Source organism: Amia ocellicauda, chromosome 1 (assembly GCF_036373705.1).
Source record: "Amia ocellicauda isolate fAmiCal2 chromosome 1, fAmiCal2.hap1, whole genome shotgun sequence".
Taxonomy (NCBI): Eukaryota; Metazoa; Chordata; class Actinopteri; order Amiiformes; family Amiidae; genus Amia; species Amia ocellicauda.
Window position 1 is genome coordinate 16,118,572 of NC_089850.1, and position 27,910 is coordinate 16,146,481.

Genomic DNA, 27,910 nt, shown 5'->3' on the forward strand with positions numbered 1-27,910 from the left:
TTATGATCACACAACATTTATTTGTTTTCACATATTCTGGACCTAAAATTTAAATGAAGTCAAGTGGCAGTTAAGTGAAGATGTACAAATATTCAATCCCTCCCTTACTTTTCCTGTAAATGCCAGGTGTCCAGGTCTGCTTGGTTTCATTTACTGTGTAAACAATATTAGCAAATTAGGAGCACAATGTCTACATTTCTTCTATATATTTTAATACTAAATATGGAACTCAAGTAACATGAATGAAATATAAATTACTTTGTTCACTCTGTTTCATAAAGGAAAGTGAAAAGATTTTGTTTTTATAGTAAAATATTTGTTCAGCCATCTTTATTTCCCATGGTGTACATTTTAAAAATAGATGCCACTTCTCTGTTTACCTTTCTAAATTATGCACATTGTTTTTTTAAACCACCCTTTTAAACATTATGTATTCTTAAAATAAAATCACAATACATTTTTATTTTGATAACCAACCATTTTTAAAATGTTGTTTTCACCACACTGTAACACAAACTTTATACAAAAAGATACACACTACTTTTGTTTTGAAATCCGTAGTTATCCCGTGACTCGGTACCACTTTGGTTCAATTTCAGCCAGGGCAACGCAGTCCTAACATGCAGCACACTTGTTTGATAGAACTACATTTCAGAATGCGTAGCAAAAAAAAAAACAAAAAAACTGTGTTAAACATAGGTTGCAATAAAAAAAGTTACAATCACATTACTCACGCAAGATATCTTATTACTCAGTCCATTCAATTTAATGGATGGCTTACAATAAATCATACCAGAATCAGTACATCATATCTGGGCCTATTCAAGCCGTCTTCATGTCTTGAATCTTACTGATGCAAGAAACAGACAATTGCTGCCTGAAGTTTACAGACTAGCCAAACTATGACCTAAACTTGCTTCCACTGGAAACTTCCCTAATTGCTTACTCATCGGGTGACACAATAGAATCTCCTATTGTGTCATAGCATGGCTATGACTACTGTGTGTGGTTAGAGCCATATGTAGAGATACCCCCTCCCCCCCCGCTTATTCCTGACAGCATTCATGCATAAATATCAAACCAGTTAAATCACCAAACTGCCAGCACAAGGGCATGATGTTCCGATGTAAAAATTCATGAACCATTTCATTGTTTAATCAGAAAACCCAAGATGGTACTCCAGTTCTTTTTTTCTTTTTCTTTCACAGCATTTCAAGGTCTTTTTATTTTTATTTATTGCACCATTCATTAACTGTATATTGTACAAGTCTGAAAGATTTACGATTGGAGTACTCAAATATGATTAACTCTCTAAGTCTGTACTACAAAATACCAGTGAAAGCCTCTGACTGTACTTGGATTTTTAAGCATACATACACTCAGTTAAACCAAAGATGTAATACTTTAACTAGCTCTTCAAACATGTTTTGTCCTTTTTAACCTTTCTTTGTATTCTTGTAATTGTTGTTGTTACTTGTTTAGATTTATTTCCCCCTCTGTACGGTGCAGTAAATATTATGTTTGCTCTTACTGTGTCTATGAAAAGAGCATGAATATATATTCTAACAGCTGTGATTTTTATAAATATCAACAGACAGTGTCAGGTGGTAAGTAGATCATGGTTTTACAAAATAACTATGCAACTCATATAATTTTAATCTATGATATCATCCTGCTCAGATATAATCTGGCACAGAGGGAGGGAGGCACCTAAGGGACCGAACTCAAATTTCATTGTGTGAAAATGTACCCTGTTGCAGGTTAGAATTAAACACCAAGTACATGATGGTGTGATGCCATAAGTAGAAGGTAGCATACTCTGTCCAACATCAAAATCAGCATCATGTGTTGTAATTTGTCATTGGCAGGAGGGTCAAGTTCTGATTTGGTCTGATCTTCATCTACAAAGCAGGGATGATAGTGATGGTTTGAAAATGCTTTTTAACTGTATATATAAAAAAAACTGTGAACTGGGAATTGTAGACATTTATTGTAAACATACAGTGCACATATGCAAACCAAATCTGTGGTCTTTCTTTTTATCTCATGTTGACAAAAACATCACAATATACAATGATCATACCTGTAAGGAAAATGTAGTTATATTTTCTACACAGATCTTAGGGATTATGTCATATAAATTAGGTGTATGAAAATCCGTGAGCACTAGAGCGCCTGACTTTTAGGCATTACTACCACGCCATGGGCAGTCAATTTAACACTGTGTTAAAAACAACATGCATATGATATTTAAAATTGCTTCTGGGAACATGCCCGTGAATTCAGATTACTGCAGTGCCCCCCCCAGTCACTAGATCTCAATCCAATCCAGCATTTGTGGGATGAGATGGAATGAGCTATTCAGAGTAGAGATCCACCACCAGCCAATTTGCAACAACTATGAGAAGCAATGGTGCTGACATGGGCCAGCATCCCTGTGGTGTGCTTTCAACACCTTGTTGAGTCCTGATATATTAAGGCTCCCTATTAGGTCATTTACCTAATAAAGTGGCCACTCAGTGTATATTAAAAGTATTACAGTATTATTATTCTATTTATTTTTGTACTGATTTCTGAAAATATCAACCAGTGTTTATTGCTCCTGTGTTGTACAGAAGCTTCAATGTGACTATTTGCTCTATATTTGATTAAATCAATGCCATGCTCATTAATATTGAATTATTAAAACTAAAAAGACTGGTCTGGTCAAGTATGATGTGACTCAGGCAGCCAATGCTTTGACATTAATGCTGTTTAGGAAATGAATTGGCATCAACACTGTAATAGTGGATGTAAGGGCTGGAAATAAAGTTTGACATCATTCTCTTACTTGTAAATGATGTCACTTACAGCTTGATTGCATTTAAGCAGCTTCCACTTTACTCCATATTGTAAAAGGCTGAATATGTAACTTTGTAATATGGGCACGTGTTATAATATTCAGGGCACATGGGGACAAAGGCAAATTGGTAGGTCACAAGGTGATAGTCAAGATTCAACATATTTTTAGTGGGGACTAAAGCATAGCCTTACGATGAGAAAAAAAATTCTATACTCCTAGGGTAATTGGCTCACATTTTTATTAGCGTTTAAAGCTCACCAGTGAAATCCTGAGCCAAGAAAGTGATTCCTGTAAAAGTATTATCCAAGCAACTGGAAAGAAAGCATAGATTTTAACTTGTGAGTTTCAGTGGTGGGGTCTGCCTCCTAGTGTAAACATGTGTATTTATAACATTTATGGGGTGCCAGGCTTATTCACCATTAATTTTTTCCTGCAAGGCTACAAATTCCATGATGTCAAATTCTGGAGGTAATTCTTATTAAACAAATCTCAATTTAAAACAGTGTTTTTAAGTTAGGTTATCAGTAAGGCCATTAGAAGCCTTGAGTATTTTTCTTGGTGCTTTGCAGAAGCCATTAAAAAAATGACTGGGCCACCCTAGAATAATATAAACAGCCATGGCCAAATCAAACCAGAGGCATATGGTGTTACTTGATGGGAAACAGCTTTGCCAAAAAACTAAATCCATGTGAAGCTTTAAAAATAATAATGTTAATAGTAATGCATATAATCTTTGTAAATAAACTACGAGAAAAGTGGAGTCAGAGCAAATTCACCCGTGTATTTTTAAAATTTATTATAATAATAGAAAAAAGAGGTTCCACGGTACATCTTAAATGCTCACTCCCATCAGTTTAAGATATCATTAAGATATTCAAAATAAGTAAATGAGTAAAGCAGTGATCTCACTGTGAAATAATGGCTGGTGCCTACTAAAAATTGTGCGTTTATCTTCCTGTGTAAGACTGTTAATGCTCTAAAATGTAAAGCTCTTGTGAAAGTGATCTGGAATTCCTCAACACCTTTTAAAGGGGCCTATTTTTTTTTTCACCAGGGGTCATGCCTGAGGAATTTGGAGGAATTCCGCATGGAAACTAGTAATCAGTGGAAACTGGCAGCCAAACCTAATTTATATTGCTCTTCCAGATAAAAATTCCTTCCATCTGAGACCTGTGTTGTAAGAGAGATTATTATCACTCTTGAGAGACATGGTTTGCTTTTGGAAAAAGGGGGGGCAAATGAAAATGAGTACCTAAAGGCGATGTGGTATAGATACAATTTGTGTTACTGTTCATTTCCGAATGGTGCACCTAACTGCAGCCACCTAAGTGCTGGCACTACACAGGCAAACTGGCTACGACTTGCAGTGGAGATATATAAAAAAAATAGGATTGCCTGCTTAGCCGCGAAGCATCGAGGAACAGCACTGGGAAGACATCAGGTGCCATTCTCAGATGTAAGCAGGAAGCAAGGCTGTTCCTTAACTATAGTCTAAAAACTCATGTATTGACTGTGGGAATAACAGAAAGATAGTGATAGATAGTAAATGCCCAGAAGAAGTCCCTTCCATTTATTTGACTGTTTTGGAATAAGCTAGGTGAAAAACAAAGCAAAATAGCAAATGCTTTGGCAAATTCAACCTTCAGGTAAAATAGCTGACACTTCTGTACAGAAAGGTTGAAATGAAAGTGGGCTGAACTGCACTTATCAATTGTAACCTCTCTTGCATTGTAATGCACTAAAGGAAGAAAGGTCAATGCATCACTGAAGTGATTCCACTTCCCGCAGTTAATGTCACAATGACCATTAAGCGTTTATTACCAAACTATAAATCGGGAACACTAAACTAAAAAGTGTTAAAAATACATGAAAATCACAAAATACTTTGACATTGCAATTGTTGTTACGACCAGAGTTAATTAATGATAAGAATACAGAAAAAATACTTTGAAGTGAAATTAAATACTCTTTATTAAAGGATTATTAAAAGCAAAATATGCCTCTTTAAATCTGACACTGACTGACTAGCTGACGTTATCAGAATCACTTCACAAGGCATTATTGACATCCCAGCCCTGTCACTATTGCTTCTGGGTGACCCCTGTACAAAGGCTGGCTCTAAAATCGCAATGTAGCTCGAATGATAATGATGATAATGACTGTGACTGTCATTCCATTGAAAAAAATGGCCAGTCAAACATCTACAATCAAGTGTATTAACTTACATTTGGAAAATTGTAGCATAACATGAACATACAATATGCAAGTGCAAGTAAACTGAAGAACAACACGGTTAAATAAGCACCTTACAACATGCAAGTATAATGCTGTCAATAGTGCAGTGCCATTCCTAAATTAATTGTAAGCCCTTTACTGTACGATGATTTATTTAACAAACTTCCAACCTTTTAATTTTATTTTTAATTCAGGAAATTGTGGGTATTTTCGCTCAGCTTAAACCACCACTTCTGTAAAAACAGGGAATGTATAGGATATCCTATGCCTGTGTATACAACTGCCAACTGCCAACTGTAGCTGTAACAGATACAGGGAAAACGAAAACAGTGTCCACTCCACATTAAATTAGGAATCATATTGCTCCCAGTGTCTCAGAGTAATGACAGTTTTATATTGAAACATAAGTACTAAGAGTTTTGTATATGTATATTATTTGACATATTAATATATATTACAAAATATTGTGTGATTTATTAACTCTTTAATATTGTCCGATACACATGACTGCGTATTGTACATTATCAGACGTTGTTTTAGGTAAAACTTAACATTGTGTTAATGTCATGTAAGAATTCAAACAAGAGCCACTTGTTCTTAGCTTTGAATTTACTTGCCATAATGGATATAAATGTTAATGTGGAACAAATGTAATAAAACGCCAACGTTTGCAAATACTTATTTTTTTCTTTTCAGCTGATAATGTTTTTCCCTGTAAATGATTTCACATGCTTATCGGAGGAAGAAAAAAAAGGATGACATATGATTTTCATATTATGGAATTTGCAATACATAAACTTTAAATCTCACTGTCTTGGAAGAAATGTGAGAATGGTACTTCAGGGTAAAATGCTTTCAAGTGAGGTAGTAAAGAGCAGATGGTTTCAAGTTCAAGGATTCAAGTTCTCGGGCAGTCTACTCCCAAGGAATGCGAGAAATCATCAGAAAAATTAGCTTTGATTGCCCTAACGCAGGGCTCTCATTACCACAGGGTGGTACGCTCCCTGAACATCTAATACTCCGAACCCCTGAGACATGGCCTTCAAAAATAAGCTCATAATACTTTTCTTTTCATTCATGTTTTTTGTATTGCATATGCATTTCTTAATGAGTATCACTTGTATAAAGTTTGTGAAACCTCAAACACACTGTTAAGTGCTGGTGAACTGTGGGCATGCTCAAAGCCTGGCTTATGCTTTAAAACTGTCTGCACTCTCCTGGAAATGTATGAAATACTCCAGCTGGATACCCTGTCCCAGTATTATAATTTTTTATTCTGATTTTGCAAAGCACTGAGTTTTGGCATGTATGTTTGTTTGTTTCGGGTGGAATTCTTCTAAGCTGGGGTATTTGATTTGCTGTACTTAGAAGCCGATTAAAAGGAGATGGTTAAGAGGTTTTCGTAAATCTTCTTCCAGTGAACCAGATCAGCTCGAGGAATCCTCCGGTATGAGTCTGTGTGCTTCTCGGGAAAACCTGGATCCCAGCTTGGGTAGTCCTTTGTGTAAACAATTGAAAGAATGTGCGCTGCATCGAATAATGTGCGAGGGTACATACCAGCAGTGCAGAGGAACAGGCCCTGCCAATAGGTGCTGTTCTGAACTGCTGGGCTCACCACAGTAGCATTCTTTCACTCATAGCTGGGATCTCACAGAGAACAGTTACGCAGTTCAGCCATTGTTTACTTTGGACAGACTTCTTATCCCGCTTTGAAAGGTGACCTTAGCATGAGCTCACAATTGGAAGCTCACGCCATCTCCTGTTTTCACTCCGGAATAATTACCTCTTGCCTTTTTAGAAAAAATGTCCTGGATAATGAATCAGGCCCGCTGCAAGCTCGATGACTCAGTTCCTTCGGTGCATGTTCAAAAAATGGAAATAAATAACTGAAAAAATATACAGAGATATCAGAGGGGGGTAATTTGGTGCTTAAGTGTCGGTGCTAGCTAGCGCTTTGTTGTCAAACGTTGAAAGCACTGCAGTAAATGTGTGCCAACTTCCACTCTATGGTTCAGCCGAAGTTTAAACACTAGAGTGTGAACTGGGGGATACACACACGTGATGTCAAACGCACATCTGAATAGAGATTCTCCCCAGGACCCTTGGCTAAAACGACAAACAAAAGAGAACGAAATGTAGCCATCGACATGTTATTGTTAATGTGTTATTATAAAGTTTCTTTGTTTTTCCAAATAACACGTCCTACACAAAAGAACAAGAAGCACACACTGACTATCAGCTCAAAACACCAGACAGATATAAAGCCAGTATGCACTCATTTCCTTTAGCACAATGTGAGGATTTTTTTTTCCAAACCCACTCTACCAACAGTAACACACAAAAATCATAAAATGGTACAGTGCAGTCTGTAATTATTGTTGTGTTTTTGGGAGCAACTGAAAATGGATTTACTGCAGGGTAGGACATTTCTATCCAAGCTCACCCAATTTGTATAAGTATATATATACATATTTATGTCTTATGTGGTGTACATGATTATTTTCTTTTTGCCCTGCATTACAGCCTTTTACAGGCTGGCGGAGTGCAACTTGTGTACTTGTTAAAGCAGAACATAAAAATAGATACTTTCTGTTTTCTAAGTTCAAGTCTGAAATCATAGAACTTTCTCATGGTTTTTGTGGAAGGGGGGCGTCCCAGTGATCTCATGCAATGACTCGGTTTGCAATTAACCTCTGTCTGTGGTATTCGCAGCTTGTGGAAGTTTATAGATGCCCATATTTATCAAAACCACTGAGATGGGTCAGTTGCATGTCTTGGTCCTTTGCTGTGTTCAAGTTTCCGTCAGGCAAACAATGTTTTCCAGGGCCGGAAAAGCTCAAGCATCCAAGTAATGAGGAGACTTATCTTTTCTTCATGCTTGTATGGTATGATACAACTACAGAACATTTCTAAATATGTGTTCTCATAGTCTGGCAGGGATTTTTCACGTGGTCTCAAACACAAGATGGGATAATTAATGAGCTTTATGTATTACCTTCAATCTAATTATAAATGAAAGTAAACATCAACTGCAGTAGAACTGAAATATGACCCAGTATTACTGCATCACTTTATTCTGGATTAGTACAGCCGATCTTTTGTATCCCAGGTTTCTGATACAAATAAGAATAAAATCTTACAGCCTCCAGTCTACCAAAACAAGGGTTACTTGGAATGAGTCATATTCACACAGACTATTTGGTATCCTGTTCCATTAATAAAACTCCTTAAAAAATATACAGTGAATTCTATTCAGCTGGTAGCATTTTCAGTATATTTTCCTTCTGTGCCTCGAGTTTGGTTTGAAAGGAAGATGACATTTATTTTTTTGTTGAGTTCAATCATCAGTCATAACGCAGGCACAGAACAAAAAAAAAACTAAAACAAGCATTTACTTTTGCAGTGCCGTGACTCAGACACGGAGTTACCTAGCGGTGACTTCATAGTGAGTTTTCTTGGCTCCCATTGCGCAGTCATATGCATAATGAATTAGATGAGTTCATTACCACTGCTGTGCTCAGCGTCAAAAAATCTATTTGACCGATTCATCTTTTTGTAGGACTACAGTTTTAAAAGTTTACATCATGTCTTAGAATTACGTCAGAGTGTATTTGCAGCACATTGTTAACCTGGGTCACCTAAGAGCTAATACACTTTTAAAATCATGATCTTTGGCCTTAAAGTTTGCTGTTGAAAAAATAAAAAATGATGAGATTTATTGCAATGCCCTTAAAATTGATCTGTGACACATTTCCTTGGGTAAGATGGCCAGCGTGCCCATGTTTAGCATAAACTACCAGCATTTTGGGTGCAGTTTGTGATCATCGCTTTAAAGCATGCCTAGACAATCAGTCAATCAGCTTTCTTTTACAAATACTTACTTCACATGTGTAGAGGCTCATAAAGTTTGTTAGCCAATTGAAATAACTTTATTGGGAAAATGGTGCATCATGGAAAAATGACAGATCATAAAACCAAGGAGAACACTGAACACTGATCAGCTTCCTGCATTGGGTCAGTGGCCAAGTGTTTTGGATATTAACTCCAAAACATATTACAACAATGTACTTGGTATTCCATAGAGTTCCCAGGGTGTAGCCTCCTGTTTTGCGGGGAATGCCCACTTCATGGACAACATCAGGCAACAGAGGAGAAAGGGCAGACGTTCATATGTAAATTAGCTGGGAGTCAGTCCCAAATTAATCTCCATGTGTAGTATTGGCAGGAAAGCCCAACAAATGTTTCCATGCGTAGACTACATTCACACCAGGACGACCCCCCTGTGACATCAGCGATTGAGAATCATCGGATTTGCTTCCACGGGCACCACCTCCACTCTCACGGGCCGCTTTGTGGTGGAGGACACAGGCTTGGCAGGAGGCTCGGCATACTTCACAAAGGTTTTAACGTGTTCGGTGCAAGTGAGCACTCGAGAATTGCGTATTCCTTAAGTGCCCCGTATTTCAATCCTTAATGCCGCAATGCAGTTATTCATTAAAGTACAGGAGGCTCTGATATCATAATTGGCACTACTGTTTTGGCTTCCTGACGAACCTGCCACAAAGCCTCCAGATCTCGCAGCTGCTCCACATGCCGGCTGCCTTCTCCTTAATTGCCCCTTGCTGAACTGGTTGTGAAATGGTATGCACAACAAAGCTGCACTCTCTCATTAATATTTCACAAGAACTATGAAAACATTCAGGCAAGGCAATGAAGTGGTCCACACAAGGTCCTCCCAGCTCCCCAGTTGGATTCAATAATAGAAAAAAAAACACACACTGTAATATGTAACTTTTCAATAAAGAGCAACTTCGCCTCCTTTCTGACTGTTATCAAACCACTATGTAATGATGACAAGCTGTTAAAAACCAATGAAGTGGAACCAAAATCCAGTGCATTAGACCACAGCTTTCATTTCTCCTTTGTATGTGTGTGTTTCGCTTTATGCAAGAATTAGATCACCATACTAGTGAAATGCTGAGGCACGCTTTCTAAAATAGAGGGGAGTTAGAAGACTGGCACAACATTGATTTCGCTAAAAATGAGTTGCTACACCGGGATAAGTATTAAACTTTCTGCTCATTTTCAAATGCAGGACTTTTACTGTAGTGAAAGTGAGCTGACTTCGGATCTCACCTGGGACACTGGACAACTAAAAAAAGCATGTCCGACTTCCCGAGCTGCAGAAGTCATCAGAGATTCTCCCAGTTCAGCAGCGCCTGGGCAGCAGGGATCGCCAGAGCGCCAACCCACTCAATACCAATGGCAGATGGGCGAGTTGTCAATGGGTCATGTGATTTGGGGGGTTCTGATCTCTAATTGGTTGTGACACTCTTTTAAATAGACTGTATTCCCCAAACTTATTTCCTGTCACCGTCATTAAAAAATATAGGGAATCAGTTTTTGTAGCTTCTGTTAAAATAGCATTTTTATTGTTTTAATTCGAGTCATTTTTTTCACTCATATTTTAAACCTGATGTAAGAATATCCAGACAAAAGCACTGTCAGGTCAAAGTTTGAAAGTGCAATTTGGTGTAGGCACTCTCAGGAATTATATTGAAAGTATTAGTTTATTGCATTTCATCCAAATCTTTTTCCCAAATTCTGAGAAAAGGTAAGAGCAGGTAGCAGGAATATACAATATAGATATGGAAGCTGGAAGAAGGATTTACGCATTCATGTCTATTTATCTTTGTCGCTCTCTGCAGTTCGATAATCGCCCAAATGTGAAAAGAACAGATTCCCTGAGTTTTCCTCCAGTCTGGAAGTGTAACTCAGCAAGTGACTTAAACCCGAGCTGCAAACTGCAGAAGAAACCATGGTTGATTAAGGAGACACGATCAGGTCGGAATATCTCACACGAGAGCAGAAACGTTCAAAGCATAACATCCGCAAGACATTAAATAAAACACAGAAGCATGAGAAATGGCTGGCTGCTTCCTTCCAATAACTATTAATAAAGTGCTATGTTTTACTACACAGATTCCTGAAACAAACAGGGATAACATTTGTTCAGCAGATTTAAAACATTATAATAAAAAAGGCATGCTTAACATGTTGGAAAACAAACTGGGCGGTTACAGATTAAGTGTCATATGGTAATGATTAATAGCCTTCTACAAGTGTCACAAAGATAACCTGCGATGGTGTTTGAGAAGAGTCACTGACAAAACTGCAAGGGCTCCAGAAGAGCAATTTAGAGTGAAGAAAACTCTAAGGCCTGTTGAAATACATCACTGTTTTAAGATACACAGCAGAGCAAACCAGCACAAGTTCCTGAGATTAAGTAATGCCACCAATCTGAACAGCAGATGAATGTTTGAGCACTGGAGCTCTAAGACATCAAAAACAATTGTTAATAGTTTGACAAAATGACTTACTTGGGCAATGGATCTATCTGCAAATATCTAACAGACGAGCCTGGAAGAAATCCCAGGGTTACTGAAAAGGATTTGATGGGAGAATGGTGAGATGGTGGTCAAGAACTGAGTGAGCAAAGAAACTGACGAAAGCCCAGGGGTGAAAAATAAAACCACTGCCGAAGCCCATAGAGACTGGAGGTCTACGCTGAAAACCTGAAAAAGCCTGATGATTTCTTTAACAAAGTTTTTATGGTCAGAAATACTTTTGTCTGGGACTGTGTGTGAGTTTAAAAAAGAGAACGGAAAAAGGCCAGACAGAATATAAACCAGCCTCCGACGCGGAGGACCCTTGTGTCTTCTGTTTTAAATCCCAGCTGAACGCTGAATGACTTTGTTTTATTGAATTATTTCCCTAATTAGATCTATTTTCTGGAGGCACGGTTTCTCAAGCATACCCCACACTGAGGCGCGAGGTCAAGACACTTAGCAAACAGAACTTATATACATTTACCAAATGTATACAAGAAATCTCCCCACATCAAAGAAAATGGTAAAGTGATGTATTTCAGAAGATAGGAGCAGGGACAGCGCTGCAGCATAAACACGTTCAATGAGACAATAAAAGAGGCACTAAATCACAGATTGGTCAGAACACACTCTCAGCTCCAAGTGCTATAGTAAAACACAGAGGTGGTCATGTGAATTGGGACTGTTTTTCTGGAGTGCAAGCAGGAGCTTTACTGCAGTAAATCTCTTTTTTTTGCTCAATGCCACACAAGTACCCTCAGCAAGGGAGGTTCCAACTCCACTGGCCCAGGTACTGCAGGTCAACTGCAGTTGAGGCTTGAGTCAACTGGGAGCCAGGGAATTTCTCTTTGGACCTCCTGGTCAGATTTAGCGGTCTGTTAGTGCATGACTAAGTCAGATCCTAATCTTATTTTGTGCACGGTGACGTAGCTGCTATTTTCTAAAACTATTTAACGAATGTTGGGGGGCATTAGATGTGTTGTATTGTGGTTATTAATTGTACATTCAAAAGCCATCCACACCCATCTACGGCTCAACTGTTGAATGCACTGTGGGGATTGTAAATACCACTGTTATTTGCCTCCAGATCACAAGGAAGATAAGATAGGGCCAGTGAACTACTAACTACTGTATGTATTAAAAGTATTATGTATACATTAATCCTTCTAGGCTCTTCAGGGCCCTATACATAAGGCTTGCTCAATTGCGAATACAGATTAATTGATACCAGTAACTCTCTGCCCCGTTCTCATGTACACAGAAAGGAACGTTTCAGACCTCTGTTCAGGAATCTGTTTATTTGCTTCATTTAGAAAAGGAGGTATGCAGTGTGTAAATTCCACTCCTAATGTATATAAACCTATTGGCAATGTCAAAGAAAAACAAACAAAAAGGACAAATCACAATGGCCCAGGAATCAGATGATATATTTGGTCTTTTGTGGTTTCAAATGTGTGACTGTTCCCTGTTTAGAAATACCATTATCAGAGCAGAGATCATTTATAAAAACCTACTCATTACCCGGTGGCAGTTTATTTAGTATCCAGGACTTTAACTGCTCAAGTTCAGGTCTGCTAAGCTCATGTTGCAGGTTTGGAAATGCTTGAAATGACGTCTTCATCCCTGAGGCCTTCAGCAGACCGTTAGTCTCCTCACCCCACTGGTAAAGCACCAGTTGATCGGGCTTTCCGTGGCACTGGAACAGCTCTGGAACCGGCGACTGATTCTTCTTAAGGACCTGTCGAGATAGAAGCTGTCAGTTTCCGAGTCTTTCAGCAAAGAGCAAAAGACGAAACACCAGAGATGTACACAGATACATCAGCCATGACAGGATTTCAGTATTTGGATCCACTACACTCTTCCCATGTGTTTATGCTGGTCATACTAACTAACTCAATTAAACATGGGCTCACAGTGTGATATTTCGGTAAAAACTCGACTCACTAATGATACACCTCGTTCCCCTGTATAGCATATAAACTCTACCATATATCCAACACTGGAAATAATATATGACATGTAGTGAACTTAATATTTTGTAATGATTTGTTTGGGTGTCTTTGAGATGCAATAAAAAAATTAATATACACTACCAGTCAAAAGTTTTAGAACACCCCAATTTTTCCAGTTTCTATTGAAATGTAAGCAGTTCAAGTCCAGTGATTAACCTGAAATGGTACAAAGGTAAGCAGTAAACTGCAAGAGGTTAAAAAAAGTTTAGGTTACCAAAAACTGAAACATAATGTATATTTCAGAGTTATATACTGTTACAAGACCCTCTTAAGCATTATCTGGCAGTGTTACGCGCAGCTCCTGTGCATAGAAGTGACATTGTATTCCTACAATGCGCACATCGTTTGAAAGCTTATTCTCTTGGCTACCAGCGCGTTTCATTCTCAAACACATAAGATTTACAGCTTCTGTGTCGCCGCCGCCATTCAGAGCCCGGTGTGTAAAATCTGCTTCGGGGGGGGAGTCTCATTCAGATGGTCACGGATCACTCTGTTTCGATCAGATTTCTTTGCAAATAAGCTTGTTTTGTTCAGAACAACCTAACGATTAATCCAGTATATATTAATGACAGAGAAGTTCAGATCCATCCATTTTCTACACCGCTTTTCCTGGTGAGGGTCGCAGTAAGTTCAGATTCAATTATGTAAAATCGTTGTGTATTACTGTACACTTTAAGCAGAGTTTTCCATCTTGACATTTTGAGTTCTCTATGGGTCTGTGTTGCTTCTACCAAAACGTGAATGGTGTTGTTTTGATCAGTAGACTGTCTGGTTCCAGAATATGTCATAATTGTCTATATTTTCTGAGATTTTGTATTCCTACTCAGACCAAGTATTCCCCCACCCCACCATTTCAGAATGAGGATGGGGAGGGGCATAAATACAGGGGGGTATAAAAAACAAATTTCCAGTTTATTCCAATTAAAAATCATTAAAAAAATGAAAAAGTTTAAAAATATATCAAAGACATGACTTATCTATCTATGCACAGCTGTTTTATAACCAGGTCAAGGATATTCAATATGGTGAATTTACAGGACCTTTCAGGGCTCAGTTGTCAATAGCCTCCAATTATATGATCTGCTTTTTGTAAAATTGGATTAGCTGTTTTTCAATGTTATCATTTTAACTGGCAATAGTGAATCACATGGGCTCACAGAGGGGATGTGTGTTGCGAACATGCGTGTCCTGTTAAACGTGTGCTGCCAAACCATCTGCTTCTTTTCACACTGGGAGACCACAGCTCAGACAGTCCCAGCTATAGCATTATGGGGGGCTGTGTGTGTGGGTGGGGGTGGGAGATCTCATTGATAAACCTGCTGTCTCTCGGGATCCTCACAGACTACAGCAGTTGAAACAAGTTAAACTTTCCTATTTAACTATTATCTACAGCTGTGTGGGACATATATATAAAAAGTAGGAACACAGAATATAAATACAGATATCTCATCTCATAAAAGACCCAGAACAGCAGCTAAGTACTTCTGAAAGTACATAAATAAAGCCATGTTAAGTACATCTTCTCAGTTTCTCAGGGATCAGCAATACAGGGGTGTACTATATAATAAATCAAATGCTCAGGGGAAAAACTAAACATGGGTCCCTTCTCAAACAGATGAATCAGCACACCCCTATAATTTAGTTTCTGCTTACCTTAACGGTCCGTTTTATTTGTGTAAGGGTCGTTTTTCTAAACTGTCAGTTTTCTGTTTTTCCAAGGGAACAAAATGACTGGATTTCTCGCGCCTTGTTGGGCTCTGGCCAGTAGATGTGTTTATGTGCTGACATGTTCTGACTTATATATAATGCTTGTGCACACTCACAAGTACAATATCAATACTGCCAGCGAGCTCGAAAATAGAGGGATTTGGCTACTGCTGTTTCTTGGCTTTGTGGCGTGTTATGTTTTCTTGGTTGATTACCATAGCTTATTTGTTCTCCGAATATGGCTGAGAATGGCAGGTGTTCTTGTTGGTTTAGGGTAACCACGCACTCTGTTTTTCTTTGAATCTGGACTGTCACTGAAAAGTTTGTTTCAGACAGTGTGTTAAAATTATACACACAGAATTCCTGGGCATGTATTCCCATCTACTGCCTGAACGGGTGAACACATATGCCATCTAGGTCTCTATTCGCAGCAGCTCAAAGGGGTTATTCAAGGCCAGTTTATTTGATTGTGGAATGTATTGTACTATTAGGAATTTCAAGAAGGGGAATAATTCCAATAAAGATTATCTTTTTCACCTGAAATTCTACACAGAGATAGCTTGATATCTTGAACACTTAATGTTCACGATATTTTTAATTCCCATTGTCAACAATGCAGCTGTCACTAATTTGATCTCATTGTGTTTCTATTTCCTGATATACATGTTACACTCAGTCTTAGGGGTCATGAATTTAGTCTTTGACTCTGAGAGACTGCAGTAGCTCAAGCACAAATTGCAATTATTATATCACTTTACACAAAATGCCAAAGCAGCACAGGATGTATAGGAATAATACTCAGCACCTGCAGTATTTGATTCACATTAGGAACAGTAAACGTGCGATTTGAATGAAAATGAGTGGAAAGAGATTCTCATGCTGCTTTGCAAATTGAGATTACATTTTAAATACAGGATATATTAGTTGGGGATCAAGAATAAAACATGCACTGTGTTACCTTCCTGCTATGATTGTGTGATCCTAATTTTCTTTTCAGAACATCTCTATAATTTCAAACTGCACGTTTTGGAGGCATGTCTTTGAAATATGTCTTTTTCAATGCTTGGATTCGATTACATTTGTGCGCTGTCATGAATGAGTAAAGCCTTTCTCTGTATTTAATGGCAAATTTTATACAAACAGGTTTTTCATGTGGTCAACAAATGATGTTGTGTGGACTGGAAAGTTTTTTTTTCTTTTTAGACAAACACACTCTTTCAGGCAACTAATGTCATTTAAAAAACAAATAATATATTTAGTTCTCAATATACAACAAGGATGTATTACCTCCTGCTGTGACATGTACTTGTTAATTGTTAACCCCATCTTTTGACGTTTCCAAAGAAAATAACAGCAAGAGCAAAAACTGGCTGTGTATTATTGGTCCGAAGCCCCGCATGGCTGTGGAATTGGGTCCTACATGGTCAGACGGCACATAAGAAACCCACAGACCGATGGCACAAGCAAAGGCTTTCTTAACTTCAGAGCTGTCCTTAATAACTCTCCATTTTAAAGCGCTGCTGTTAGTTTAATGGTTTCAGTTACCTGGTAAACAACAGAGTCCTTGTTGAGGAAGCTGGATAAAGCAAAGATGCCAGCTATGTCTGCGTGGTATCGACAGGCTAAATGCAAAGCCATGGCCCCTCCCATTGAAAACCCTCCTGCAAATGGAAAGACAGAAAAAACTACAAGGAAGGACATTGCTTTTCACATGTAAGTTCCCCATTAATAGCAAAACCTTTCAATCTGCATACTGCCCCGACCCCCCCACCTCACACACACACTGTTTTCTGTAAAACATTATGGATAATGTATTAATTTGTTAATGGAATTAAGTCTGTATTCTGGAGTTTACAGGTTTTTCAAGTCATTTTAACTAGATATAGACTTTGCCTCATCTTTAACTGCCATAATGAAAACTGTAAATGGTCTGAATACTTTCGATCACCACAACTATATATTTTTATATGTAATACAGACAGATGAATCAATATACGTACACACACACACATTCAGAAGCTCATAAATTGTCATCTTCCTGATAGTCAGATCAAAAAAAAAATGTTCACAAATATTTGCGGTCTAAAATTCAAGAACAAATCCTCCCAGAGAAAAGAAAAGCTTAAAATAGAAAAGAATCCTAGTACAATTACTATGCTATCATTCTTGCCATCTTCCTTGAAGAAGGGCCTACAAATGATTTTCCAGATGTGGGTTGAGTAACATTTGAAAAATGGAAGAGTGTGCAAGTTCACTTTATTTTGTCTGCCTTCAAATCAATGGGTATTTCCACCATTAAGGGTAAAATTACTTCACATAAACCACCTCCACGCTGTACCATAAAACTCATTAGACGATTTTTTTGTCATGATTAAACATACGGATTCTGACCCCCCCACTTTCCCTTGTAGTTACATGCTGGCACGTTAGCCATCCATTACTCACATGAGCTGTCTTTGATACTACAGTCACCTGGAGCGCAAGGGAATATTAGCTAATGGGGCTTTCATGTGGTTCACCACTTCTAAAGAGCAAAAAAACAATAACACAAAAGCCTGGGTTTTAAAGCATTTCTTTTTCCATGGAAAAATCTGCAACTTGTCAGTCAGTCCGAGAATGGTCTCTAGGTGAATACTACAGAATATCTGTAATGCTCGCAGTGACTTGAAGGAGTATTTATAGTTAATGACAAAATGTTATGATTTAAGAAGATAATATTTCAATAGTGTCTAGCAAGAACATGTGTTTTATGTATCAGTTCGCTGGAGGAGAGTTCAGTGTTTTTTTGTCCCCAGCTAATCCAATCTTAGGAAATACCTAAAATTATTTTTTTACTCTCTTTTGAAAAATGCATTTTAACCCTTACCCAAAACTTGACAATCAGATTTTATTGAATTGTCTGTACCTGTTATATTCCAATACACACATGCACAAACAGGCCACAACAAAACAAATTCTACAATTACTTAAACTTCTAATACTAATTGAAGGTTTTGTATTTATATCTTAAACATTTAAAAATCCATGTCACTGGGTGTGAGGCAACTGAGACGTGTTCTGATATTTAGTCTTTCTTCGGTAATGTATGCAAGCATTCCTTGCAAAAGATTCACTGATTGCTAGTAATCGTGCACAAGATGAATCACTGATCTGTCGGGCGTGCCTTGTTCCCTAAATCGTCTTTCATAATAGTTTCAAAAAGCCTATTTCTTCACTGCAGCACTTAATTACAATGGCAGCTGTCAGTCTGAGATGAAACATCCACAAAGAATATCCCATCGGAGTGGAAACAACAGTCATGTCAAAACTGCGACAACAGGAAAACACTGGAAAATGTTATCTATTTCTTTCCCCTCATGGATGTTATGAAAATACATTTATATATTTATACATTTAGAAGTAAAAAGAAAAGAGGATTAAATATTGGCAGCTGCATTAAAATAGTATTTGGCTTATTTCTCGAGATATACGTCTGCCTGAGACAAAAAACGAAAAAACGATTCACATGGACAATTGCCACTTAAGTTCTCTGTTGTGTGCGGGACAAGTTCGGCATTGAAATATTCCATTTGCCCCTGAAATTCAAATAGCATATGCACAGTTTGCAAAAAAGAAAAACAAAGAAATGACCGGGACCAGTAGGAGTATGATTTCAGAAGGAGTCAGCAGGCTCTTTCTGCACAATTGGCTTTATGAGCAGCATGGCTTCACTGGGAAGAAAACACTCTGTTCCCCCCTAAGTTGTACAAAGTACATGAAAGCCAACCTCAAAGGGCGCCCCCTGATTATTAATACTAACTATGTTGTGCTGGTTTTTGTTTGGAGAGCATGGAGGCCCATTGGAGAAGTAAATGCCATATGACAGCTGCTCCAGCACAAGAATAGCAAGTCCCGCAGTGCTGTCTCACACTCCCACACAGAGCGGGGTTTTAAGAATGGATCGAGTGGCTTATGGAAAATCTCGAAACGACGTTAAGATCATTCACTCATTTGGGTAAAAATGCTCGGCCTCTTGCTGACTTTCCACTGGGGCTCTTCTTCAGATGTAAAACAAGTCGCCAAAGAGCAGATCGACTTACAGACAAGAAAGCTAGAGATTTCATGCTTCTTACTGGAGTCAGATAAAGCATCAGCTAAAATATATTTGAGTTATCCCTTTAATATGGCAGTATTTAAAACAAAATATGTTTATGTATACTGTATACAACAAAGTAAATATTAAAATACTTACAATATTTGTTGGTATATAGCTGCTGGCTATGATATTTACAGTACTTATTAATATGTTTACTGTTGATGCTATGATGTAAACTACAAGTCAAAATAAAACATTTGAAAGTGTTTATGGCGGCTATAGTATATTAGTTTGGAGGTAATAAACAGTAATAAACATTTTCTGTAGCTGGAATTTTAAATAGTTTATTATTATTAGTAGTATTAGTATGTACTTGATCATTAGCTATTTCTCAGACGTGAAACAATACATGTAGGACGTAAGATTTACCACGATGATTTTTGTTACCTATAATCATCCTTTCCTTGGGAATGCCAGCCTTGACCTCTTCTTCAATCAGACCACTGAGTGAGCGGCACATAGACTCAATGGATTCCAGGTGCTCAGGACAATCCTTGGATATTTTGTGCCTGTCGAACCACACGTTTGATGGAGCTCCTCTCATCGGTGTGTAGGGCCTGCAGCAGAAACAGACATTCACAAAAAAAAACAGATCAGTTTAAAAGAGACAAGAACATTATTTCCTTTTAGTGGCTATATTAATAGTATTGCAGTGGAGATACATTCCACTAAACAATACAATTCAAAATTTAATAATGTAATAGTTTGTGTGTATAAATGGTGTGTCTCAATTCTGGACAGAGCAAAATTAAAATAAAATCCTAAAGCAATGGCCCAAATTGCTAACAGTACACAGCTGGTGTAAAGAGAGGAAAAAAATGGCATGTGTGAACACCGCCATTGATTCTGACGAGAAGAGGGTGGCAAGTCAGGAATTGGATTCCTATTTACCCAGCTGCTACGCAAATAACCTCGGCAGTAATTACCCAGATTAACTCAAACGACTCCATTAAATATATATAACAGCATACAAACATATCAACATAATAATCAACGTAACCCTATATATAACCCTGACTCTAAACGCCACACGAGGACAAAGAAAAACTCTGTTTAAATGATTTTCGTATCTGTGCAGCACGTACATATTTAAAAGTGTCCATAAACTGAATCAAATGCTGTACCTGATGTTCACAGAAAGAAAAGTAAAAACATTTAATTGATTTAAATTAAATTAGAAAGTTACTTTGCTTTCAAAATGTTTTTCGCTCATCTTCCACCATTACTGTCACTGTTTTGTAATCATTCACACAGCCATTTTTTTGGTTCACAGTGTTTAAACTAAGATACGTCATACAGCAAGACATTTAACAAAATTAAAGATCTCTTATTCAAAACTCCACTCAAAATGACTGGCTTGGCAAGTCATATATTTTAATAACTGTAAGATGTCCCCCAGATTTGTGGATCCCAATTCATTCCCGCTAAAGCATTTGAGCATACACCCACATGCACGCTCTGTTAACAATTTAAACCGATCCCTCTATTTTCATGTGAATGTGAACCCAAAATCCCTATAGAACTAATTCAACCAAAAAAAAATGAAAAAAAAGCACATCTGTGTAAGTAATTTTAGATGCATCATAAATCCTTTTATTATCTGGTAGGGTTCAAATGAGATGTTGTAAGTGGTGTATAAAAGATTTGTCTTCTTCCTTTTCTCGAAAAGCTGAACCAAAAAAAAAAAAAAGAAAGGTATGAGGTACTGTGTCTGTCAAAAATACCTAATCTGACCTTTACCTGATTGATTACTTTGGACAATTGAATTCTACATTTGAATGAGGCAAATTGCAAATGATATAATAGCCAAATAAATAAGCCACAAGAGAAGTTCTCAATTTACAAGTTTTCCTCTTCTGTTAATAGAATAAGAAAATTATATACTATATACATACACACATTCAACTACTAACAGCAGTACATATGTCAATTAAGATATATTGTAACATACAGCTTATTTTCTCATTTCGAAAAAGTGCAAAATGCAATAAACTTAATTCAAACTACTGGTCTTGAATAAATATTTGAAAACATTTAATATGAACCTTATTCGAATTCTGTTAAGTTATATCAGCATTTCCTCTTCTTCAGACCTCTTTGCCATAAGGTCACTTACCTTAATGGTGCCGTAGGATAAATGACCCTGATGTGAGGGAAATCAAGGTCTTGTTTCAGCACATCTCTGACCCATTCTCGAAGGCCTGGCCCAGTATCACCTGAATAACCCAACACAAGAGAAGCAGGTCATGAAACTGTAACTGTAATATAAGTTGTATATGCAAGTAAAGTTTGGGCAGTGCAGGCAAAATACATTTAGAACTGCCACTGCGTTTTAACTGAACTTCAGTATTGGAAGGATGAATCCAAAAACTATTTTAAAATATTGATGGAATTAAAATGAAAGCACTGCAAAACAAATGCAGATTTATCCAACTTAACTAGATTCTGTGACCCTACATTTATTTCTGTGCTGTACATACTGTAGTATAGAAAAATTAAATAATCCCTTCTGTACACCAATCACAATTATAACCAGTTGAACTGAAACTGCCAGAACAACAATTAAGAAACATTCCCCAACCCTCACCCCACAAAAAAAGGAAAAAACAAAAATTGAAATTAGAAAAACTGACCAAACTCATTAAATCAGGGACAAACATGAAGGTAGGAATAGTCTAAGAGTTAAATGTCGGTTTTTTTACAGTGCATTATTTTGTGTAATTTAGCTTCACTTTGCATTTAAATTAAGTGTTAAAATTAGGGTTACACTGTGGTCTGGGTTATGGTTATGGTTAGGGTTACAGTCCCCAGTTAACACAGGCTGTCATTAAAGTGAGAATTGCTTTTCTACAGCTCAATCAGATATATATTTGCATGATCCTAGCTTGAAATTGTAGTGTTTGCTAGTGTTGGAGTTCCAGCTGCTGTTAGGGATTACACTATGGCAATATACCGATATAATACAAAGGTGTATAAGGTAAGACTTCTCCTTGATACTGCAATACAGTATTACAGTTCAGAATAAAGATTCTGAGCAGTATTTAAGCATTAGGCAACTACACTGCCATATCTGTATGAAATTAAGATTTGTAATTTCACAATTTAAAAATAAAAAATACTAAATTAGAAATTTCTCAAGCGTAGTATGTGTGAGGGATACATGTGAAGGTAGGAATAGTTTAACGGTTATGGCTGTTTACAGAGGGTAGGGTCATCAGTAAGGCTTTCACAAAGGTCAGGGGTTCATTTTCTATTCACTTAACTCAATTTGTATAGTTTTGATGTTGGCTACATTTGGAGTTCAGGTCTAAAGTGGGCCATGTAATCTACTGATGTAACAGATGTATGTTGCATGCATGCAGATGTTCATGCAATAAATGCAATTGTTTATAGTGTCAGGTCTTTCCATTTGGCTCAGCAATGCAGCTTCACAGTTCAGAATAAAAATGCCAAATAGCATAGGTGTTAGGATAATGAATTGTTATATCTGTATTACCTCAAGAGATTGGATCTATATATCTACATATATATATATAGTATATATAATACATATATATATATATATATATATATATATATATACATCATTTTACTCTATTTAGGTAGTTCTCACACACAATATGATGCACATTAACATTAATATTGCTAATCAACTAATGTCTGCATTTGCTGTTTGAAGGTATTAATAGTAAATTGTGCACAAATCCTACAGTGCTCAATTACCTACTTCTGATACGAAAAAACAGCATATTATAATTAAAAGCCGAAAAATAAAACGACCAATTTGCACTTATTAGCACAATTGTATAAATATAGAGATGGGATGCTCAAAATAGTATGCGAACGCTGACCTAAAAATCTGAGGTTTCTTTAAGTAGTTTAATTATTAGTACTACCCCATTTTAGGGTAGGAAGAGCAGTTTTCAGCCCTTCACTAGCATTCACACTGCAATGTTTCAGTGGCATTTTTCGGAGTGCATACATTTATTAAAAGAATGGTACTAATAGTAACGCTTGGGTAGGCTGCCACGTTGCAACTAAACAAAAACAATTGCTTTATTAATCCTATATCATATATAATAAATGCAATCTCTTATTTGTGACTTGTGCTGCACTGTGTGAAGCAGATTCAAATCAAGTACGGAGCAGTAACATACAAAACCCTGCGACTGCGCGCACAGCTGCAATCGCTGCGGCTTTGGTTAATCACTTTAAAAATCAGCATATCGAGAAGTAAGGACCTGAGCCGTGCAGGAAGAAAACTGACGCCGTCTGTTTCCCACTTTGCGAGACTACACATCTGTGCAGACTGTGAGCAGCGGCCATCGCCAGTCCGACCCGGAAGAGCTGCGCGCATGTACACGTGTGTCGGGCGGACACGGAGCATGCGCGGTGTGCTCCACGGTCACAGTAGGGCTAGGATGGAAGAGCAGTGTAGTTCAGCACCGCTGTGTGTTCTGCCCTGTCTCCTGATTTCCTCCTTAGGAAACGATAGGAAAATGGGATTACTATTGACGTGTGTACCACTTAAAAAGTGACCTAAAAAAAGGATGGGTTATCAAGAAGATGGAATAATTATAGATTAATTGAAAATAGTGTAGGTGTTCACTATTACAAAATAAATTAATAATGTTATAAAGCATAGCACAGCCACATTAACAGCGGCTGATCACATATTTGTACTAGATGGAGAGGTAATTGACAATGGATGATTGTAGATCGATAGATAGATATACATACATTTTAAAATCTGTTATACCATACCTTATATTATCACAGCATGAAAACAGTAGTAACTACCAATATGTGTAGCCTATTACAATTTATATGTCAAGCCATTGTTTTCTAGTGACAGGGACACTTTTGTATATATTTTTTTTTAATTTAATGTACCATACACTTTAGTGTCCATTGAACTTGGAAGGAATGCACTATGTTTTTTTGGAAAGCTTTGTCTGATAGGCACGCATCCAGCTCCGTGTTTCAGGGGGTGTTATCATGTGTTGACTGATTTAAAGGAATGTCTGGATTTACAAATCAGTTTAATCACATAAGGCTCTTATCTTTTATAAACAAGTTCTCTTATTAGTTAACTCCTGGCACATTTTAATTTGACTACACAAATCGTTGCTTTTTTATAACATCAGAGGTGTGCTGTGCAGACCTTGTTGTCGATGGCCACAGATGCAGAAATGGAGCAGACTGGTGTCCAGTCTTGCCTGGCATTGCCAGCTTTCACTGGGAGTTCCCAGAGGGTGGGGCACTGTTGACTGTGTGTCACTAAGGCAGAGAGGTTGAAAGCCAGCTGAGGAGAACTAGGCTTGATTTTCAAACAATCCTTGTGGCTTTTCAGTTGCCTGCAGGTTTTAGTTGCTGGCTCTTCTGTCTGCACCAAATCCTCCAATTCGTGTGATAGATGGGCAGTGAGGATTCTTGGTTTGCAAAGTGAAAAACAGCAGTTGCTTTTGCAGGCTTTTTCTCTTCCTTCCTGAAGAAACATGGAGGTCTTAGTGGAAAATGTGTTCTCTTCAGAGAAATCCAGATGTTTTAATTGCAAACACTCTCTATCATATTTTCAGGCAAGTCACACAACCTCCCCAGTTGTCCATCACTCTTACTTAAAGGAGGAAACACTGGACTGCTGTTATACATTGGAGATGTTTTATTTTTCAATGAAATTCACCAATAAATCAATGTAGATGCTACCATCGTGTTTAACCTTTTTTGACTAATTATAATTTGAACTTTCAAGATGTTAGAACTGCTGTAAAACCCTTAACGACAAATCTACAATATTACTAATGACTAAAATGCCAGGCCATGGACTTCACTTGGTTTCACTCTCGTGTTATTATTACTGAATACTCTTGTTTTGCTTGCATTTTTGCTGAACGTTTATCTGACTTCCATGAACTGTAAACATGCCTGCGATAAAAAAATATTTGCAATTGCATTTTGCAACGCTTCCTTCATGTTATGACCAGTTGGGGACTGTTGTTACTTAAAGATGTGCTTAACATACCAGCAGACATTTGTCATAGGTATTCATTCTCTCCTAATCCCTCTGGTGCACACATCAGATTATTTTAGGAAGTTTCATTTTCACTGTTCAACCAATAAGGAAGAACATTAGGATGAATATATACTTTTACCTTACCTTTTACCGTACCTTATCTTTTACTTTACATCTCTACAACTCTGCACCCCAGTCCTGTGCCCAGAGTACTAATGGCAATCACAATAAATAAAACCTCTCTGCTTTAAGAAATCAGCACACTTTCACTGATTTACTGATAATTGATGGTTTATGCATTGATCGGCTATCCCTGTCTTTGGCATTACAACCCCTTTCCTAACATGTAATCTGAATTGGATGCCTAGGAAGAAGGCATGCTGGGACACAAGAATGACCAGTAAAAGCCTTTTCGATGGATTTAAGATGTATGTCCAGCCACTGTCCAGCCACTTGAATTTTAGACACTTAGATAGGGCTTTATAAGGAGACATCAAAAGTGGAGCAACAACTTTGAAAGTTATCCTGTTAATGTTCAAAACTGCCAAGGGAATGGAAATACTAGACCTTCATTTAAGACTTAAACAGGTAAATAAATGTTTATATAAATTAAAAACCAAACACGTGCATAAGTATTGGTTTAAGATTGGCTGTTAGAAGGGTATTTGAACCTTGAAATAAGTAAATTGACTTTTCATACATTTCCTTTAATCAACTTATGAAAACAAACTTTTGGCCAGCTAAACCACAGCTTCCACTATAATGGTATGTGAGAGCCACTTCTGTGGCTAAGACCAAAGATGATTTTTAAACCAGCTTTGAAATAATGTGGCTTGTCTCCTATGTAATTTCAAAGGCATGCTTAGAAATGTATTCTCCACCCTTTAAAAAAGGGCATTCAAGGAGAATTTATCACATCACATATAAAGGTGCATAACAGTCTCTACTAATAATCTTGCATCAATGGTAAAACTCTGCCACCTGCATGTTAGCTCTACATTTACTTAGATTCACTAAATATGAGTTAAGCACATCTAGTTCCCAAACAGCAGGACTTTATACAGCATGAGATACCATTCTTTAAAATGAAAAAAACAGGGCTAGTGATAAAGAATGTGTTCAGCTGATGACTGATTGAAAATACTCTGCTGGCAGTAGCTTAACATGCATGACACAGTAACAGTAATGCAGCTGCTGTTGGCCCAGTGATTCCTCCAGAGAGAGTCTTTGGAAAGGTCTCAGCCTGCAGCTTTGAGCCAGATAATCACAAAAATCACGCTTACAGTTAACTCAATACTTCTGTACTTCATAGGTTCCTCTTTGAACTCAATGCACAGTGAGGGATTCTTTGGGGAATTATTGTTTCCTGAAGTAAACACTAAAGGAAAACGCCATAGTTGTTAGGTTTATCGAATTTGACTTTCCTTTGTTAACCCAAGATTAATACAAGTCCGAATTCAACATACATCTTGTAGGTGACCTGAACTGAAAAAGCAAGTGAGAGAAAGTCAGACCCTATAAACACAGCAGCTGCTAATAACTTCAGTTATACTTTGCAAAATTGTTCTTCTAATTTGTCTGCTGTTTTACATTTTAAAGGTTTGCTCTTATTTAACTTGGCTATTTTGTACTTGATCTAAATACTTTTCCCATTACAGACCGAGTAATGAAACAGGAAATTCTTTTTATTCAATGGGAAATTCTACTGGCCGTCAATAATTACATATTTTTGGAGATATTTGCTGAAATTAATGTTTGCCAGAGTTAAATGGTATTTGAAAAAGTGTAACTGACTGACCACAACAGATGTTAAACGTCCGACTTGCAGTTTTCAGCATCACAAGGAGCTGCTCTAATGGTGTTGGTGCCGCACTGGATTAGATATACCAGATTCATATACAGCAGGGCTGTTACTGAAGTGCTTTTACCGTTATCTGACACACCTCTGAATATACTCAATGGATTTTCATGAATTATCGCAAATCCATTCTCTGTTGCGCGGAGACAAAGCACACCTAAAGCCATGTTGATCTGTTTTGATTAGCTGTCCTTTGTTTGTACAGATTTGTTTTGGAGTGTGACCAGTAGTCAAGTTAAATTAATATGGAGACAAAATACATTAGCGTTTAACTCGTGACCAAGATCAATTCTGGGTAAACCAGTATTGTGTTATGGTTCTGCCTGGCTGATAAAATCATACCAATGTTTGCAAGCTAAATACTTTAAACCAAATTGAATCTAAAGTAATCATACTGAAAATATAAACACCCTGTACCAGCCTGACTAACAATGTAAAAATTGGTCCCAATTAACTTTTAAAGTTAAATGTTTTATATCTGTACATTTTTTACCTCTAAAAAATACATATGCTTAAGATTACCTAGACCTGGTCAAATTAAATTCATTTTGTGCCCTAAGAGGGTGTGCAATATGAGTATTCCCTTCACAGTTTTCGAGTATGTTTTTGTAATTAATGATCATGAATGATCTAGCTATGTAGTTGACAGTTTAGAACTAAGCTGAGAAGAAAACTCAACATTCTAATCTTAGAACAAATATATTTTGCATATTTTCAGG

The 27,910-nt window shown here is 37.3% G+C and overlaps 1 protein-coding gene across 1 annotated transcript; it reads right to left on the bottom strand.

Annotated features, from left to right (window-relative positions):
* Window positions 1–12,749: 12,749 nt before the first annotated feature.
* lyplal1 (lysophospholipase like 1) lies at window positions 12,750–23,697 on the bottom strand. The gene is made up of 5 exons (XM_066696201.1): window positions 23,562–23,697; window positions 21,437–21,536; window positions 19,708–19,877; window positions 16,731–16,846; window positions 12,750–13,204 (listed from the first exon to the last, which is right to left on the bottom strand). The coding sequence occupies exons 1-5, from the start codon at window positions 23,644–23,646 to the stop codon at window positions 12,977–12,979; spliced, it is 699 nt and encodes a 232-aa protein (XP_066552298.1). The 5' UTR covers window positions 23,647–23,697; the 3' UTR covers window positions 12,750–12,976.
* Window positions 23,698–27,910: the final 4,213 nt, after the last annotated feature.

Excerpts from the sequence above, each read along its gene's own strand:
- lyplal1 (XM_066696201.1), bottom strand. The coding sequence starts at position 23,646 with ATGGCCGCTGCTCACAGTCTGCACAGATGTGTAGTCTCGCAAAGTGGG. Across the intron at positions 21,537-23,561 it reads TTTCTTCCTGCACGGCTCAG|GTGATACTGGGCCAGGCCTT; the intron begins GTCCTTACTTCT and ends TGGGTTATTCAG. Across the intron at positions 16,847-19,707 it reads CAAGGAAAGGATGATTATAG|GAGGGTTTTCAATGGGAGGG; the intron begins GTAACAAAAATC and ends TTCCATTTGCAG.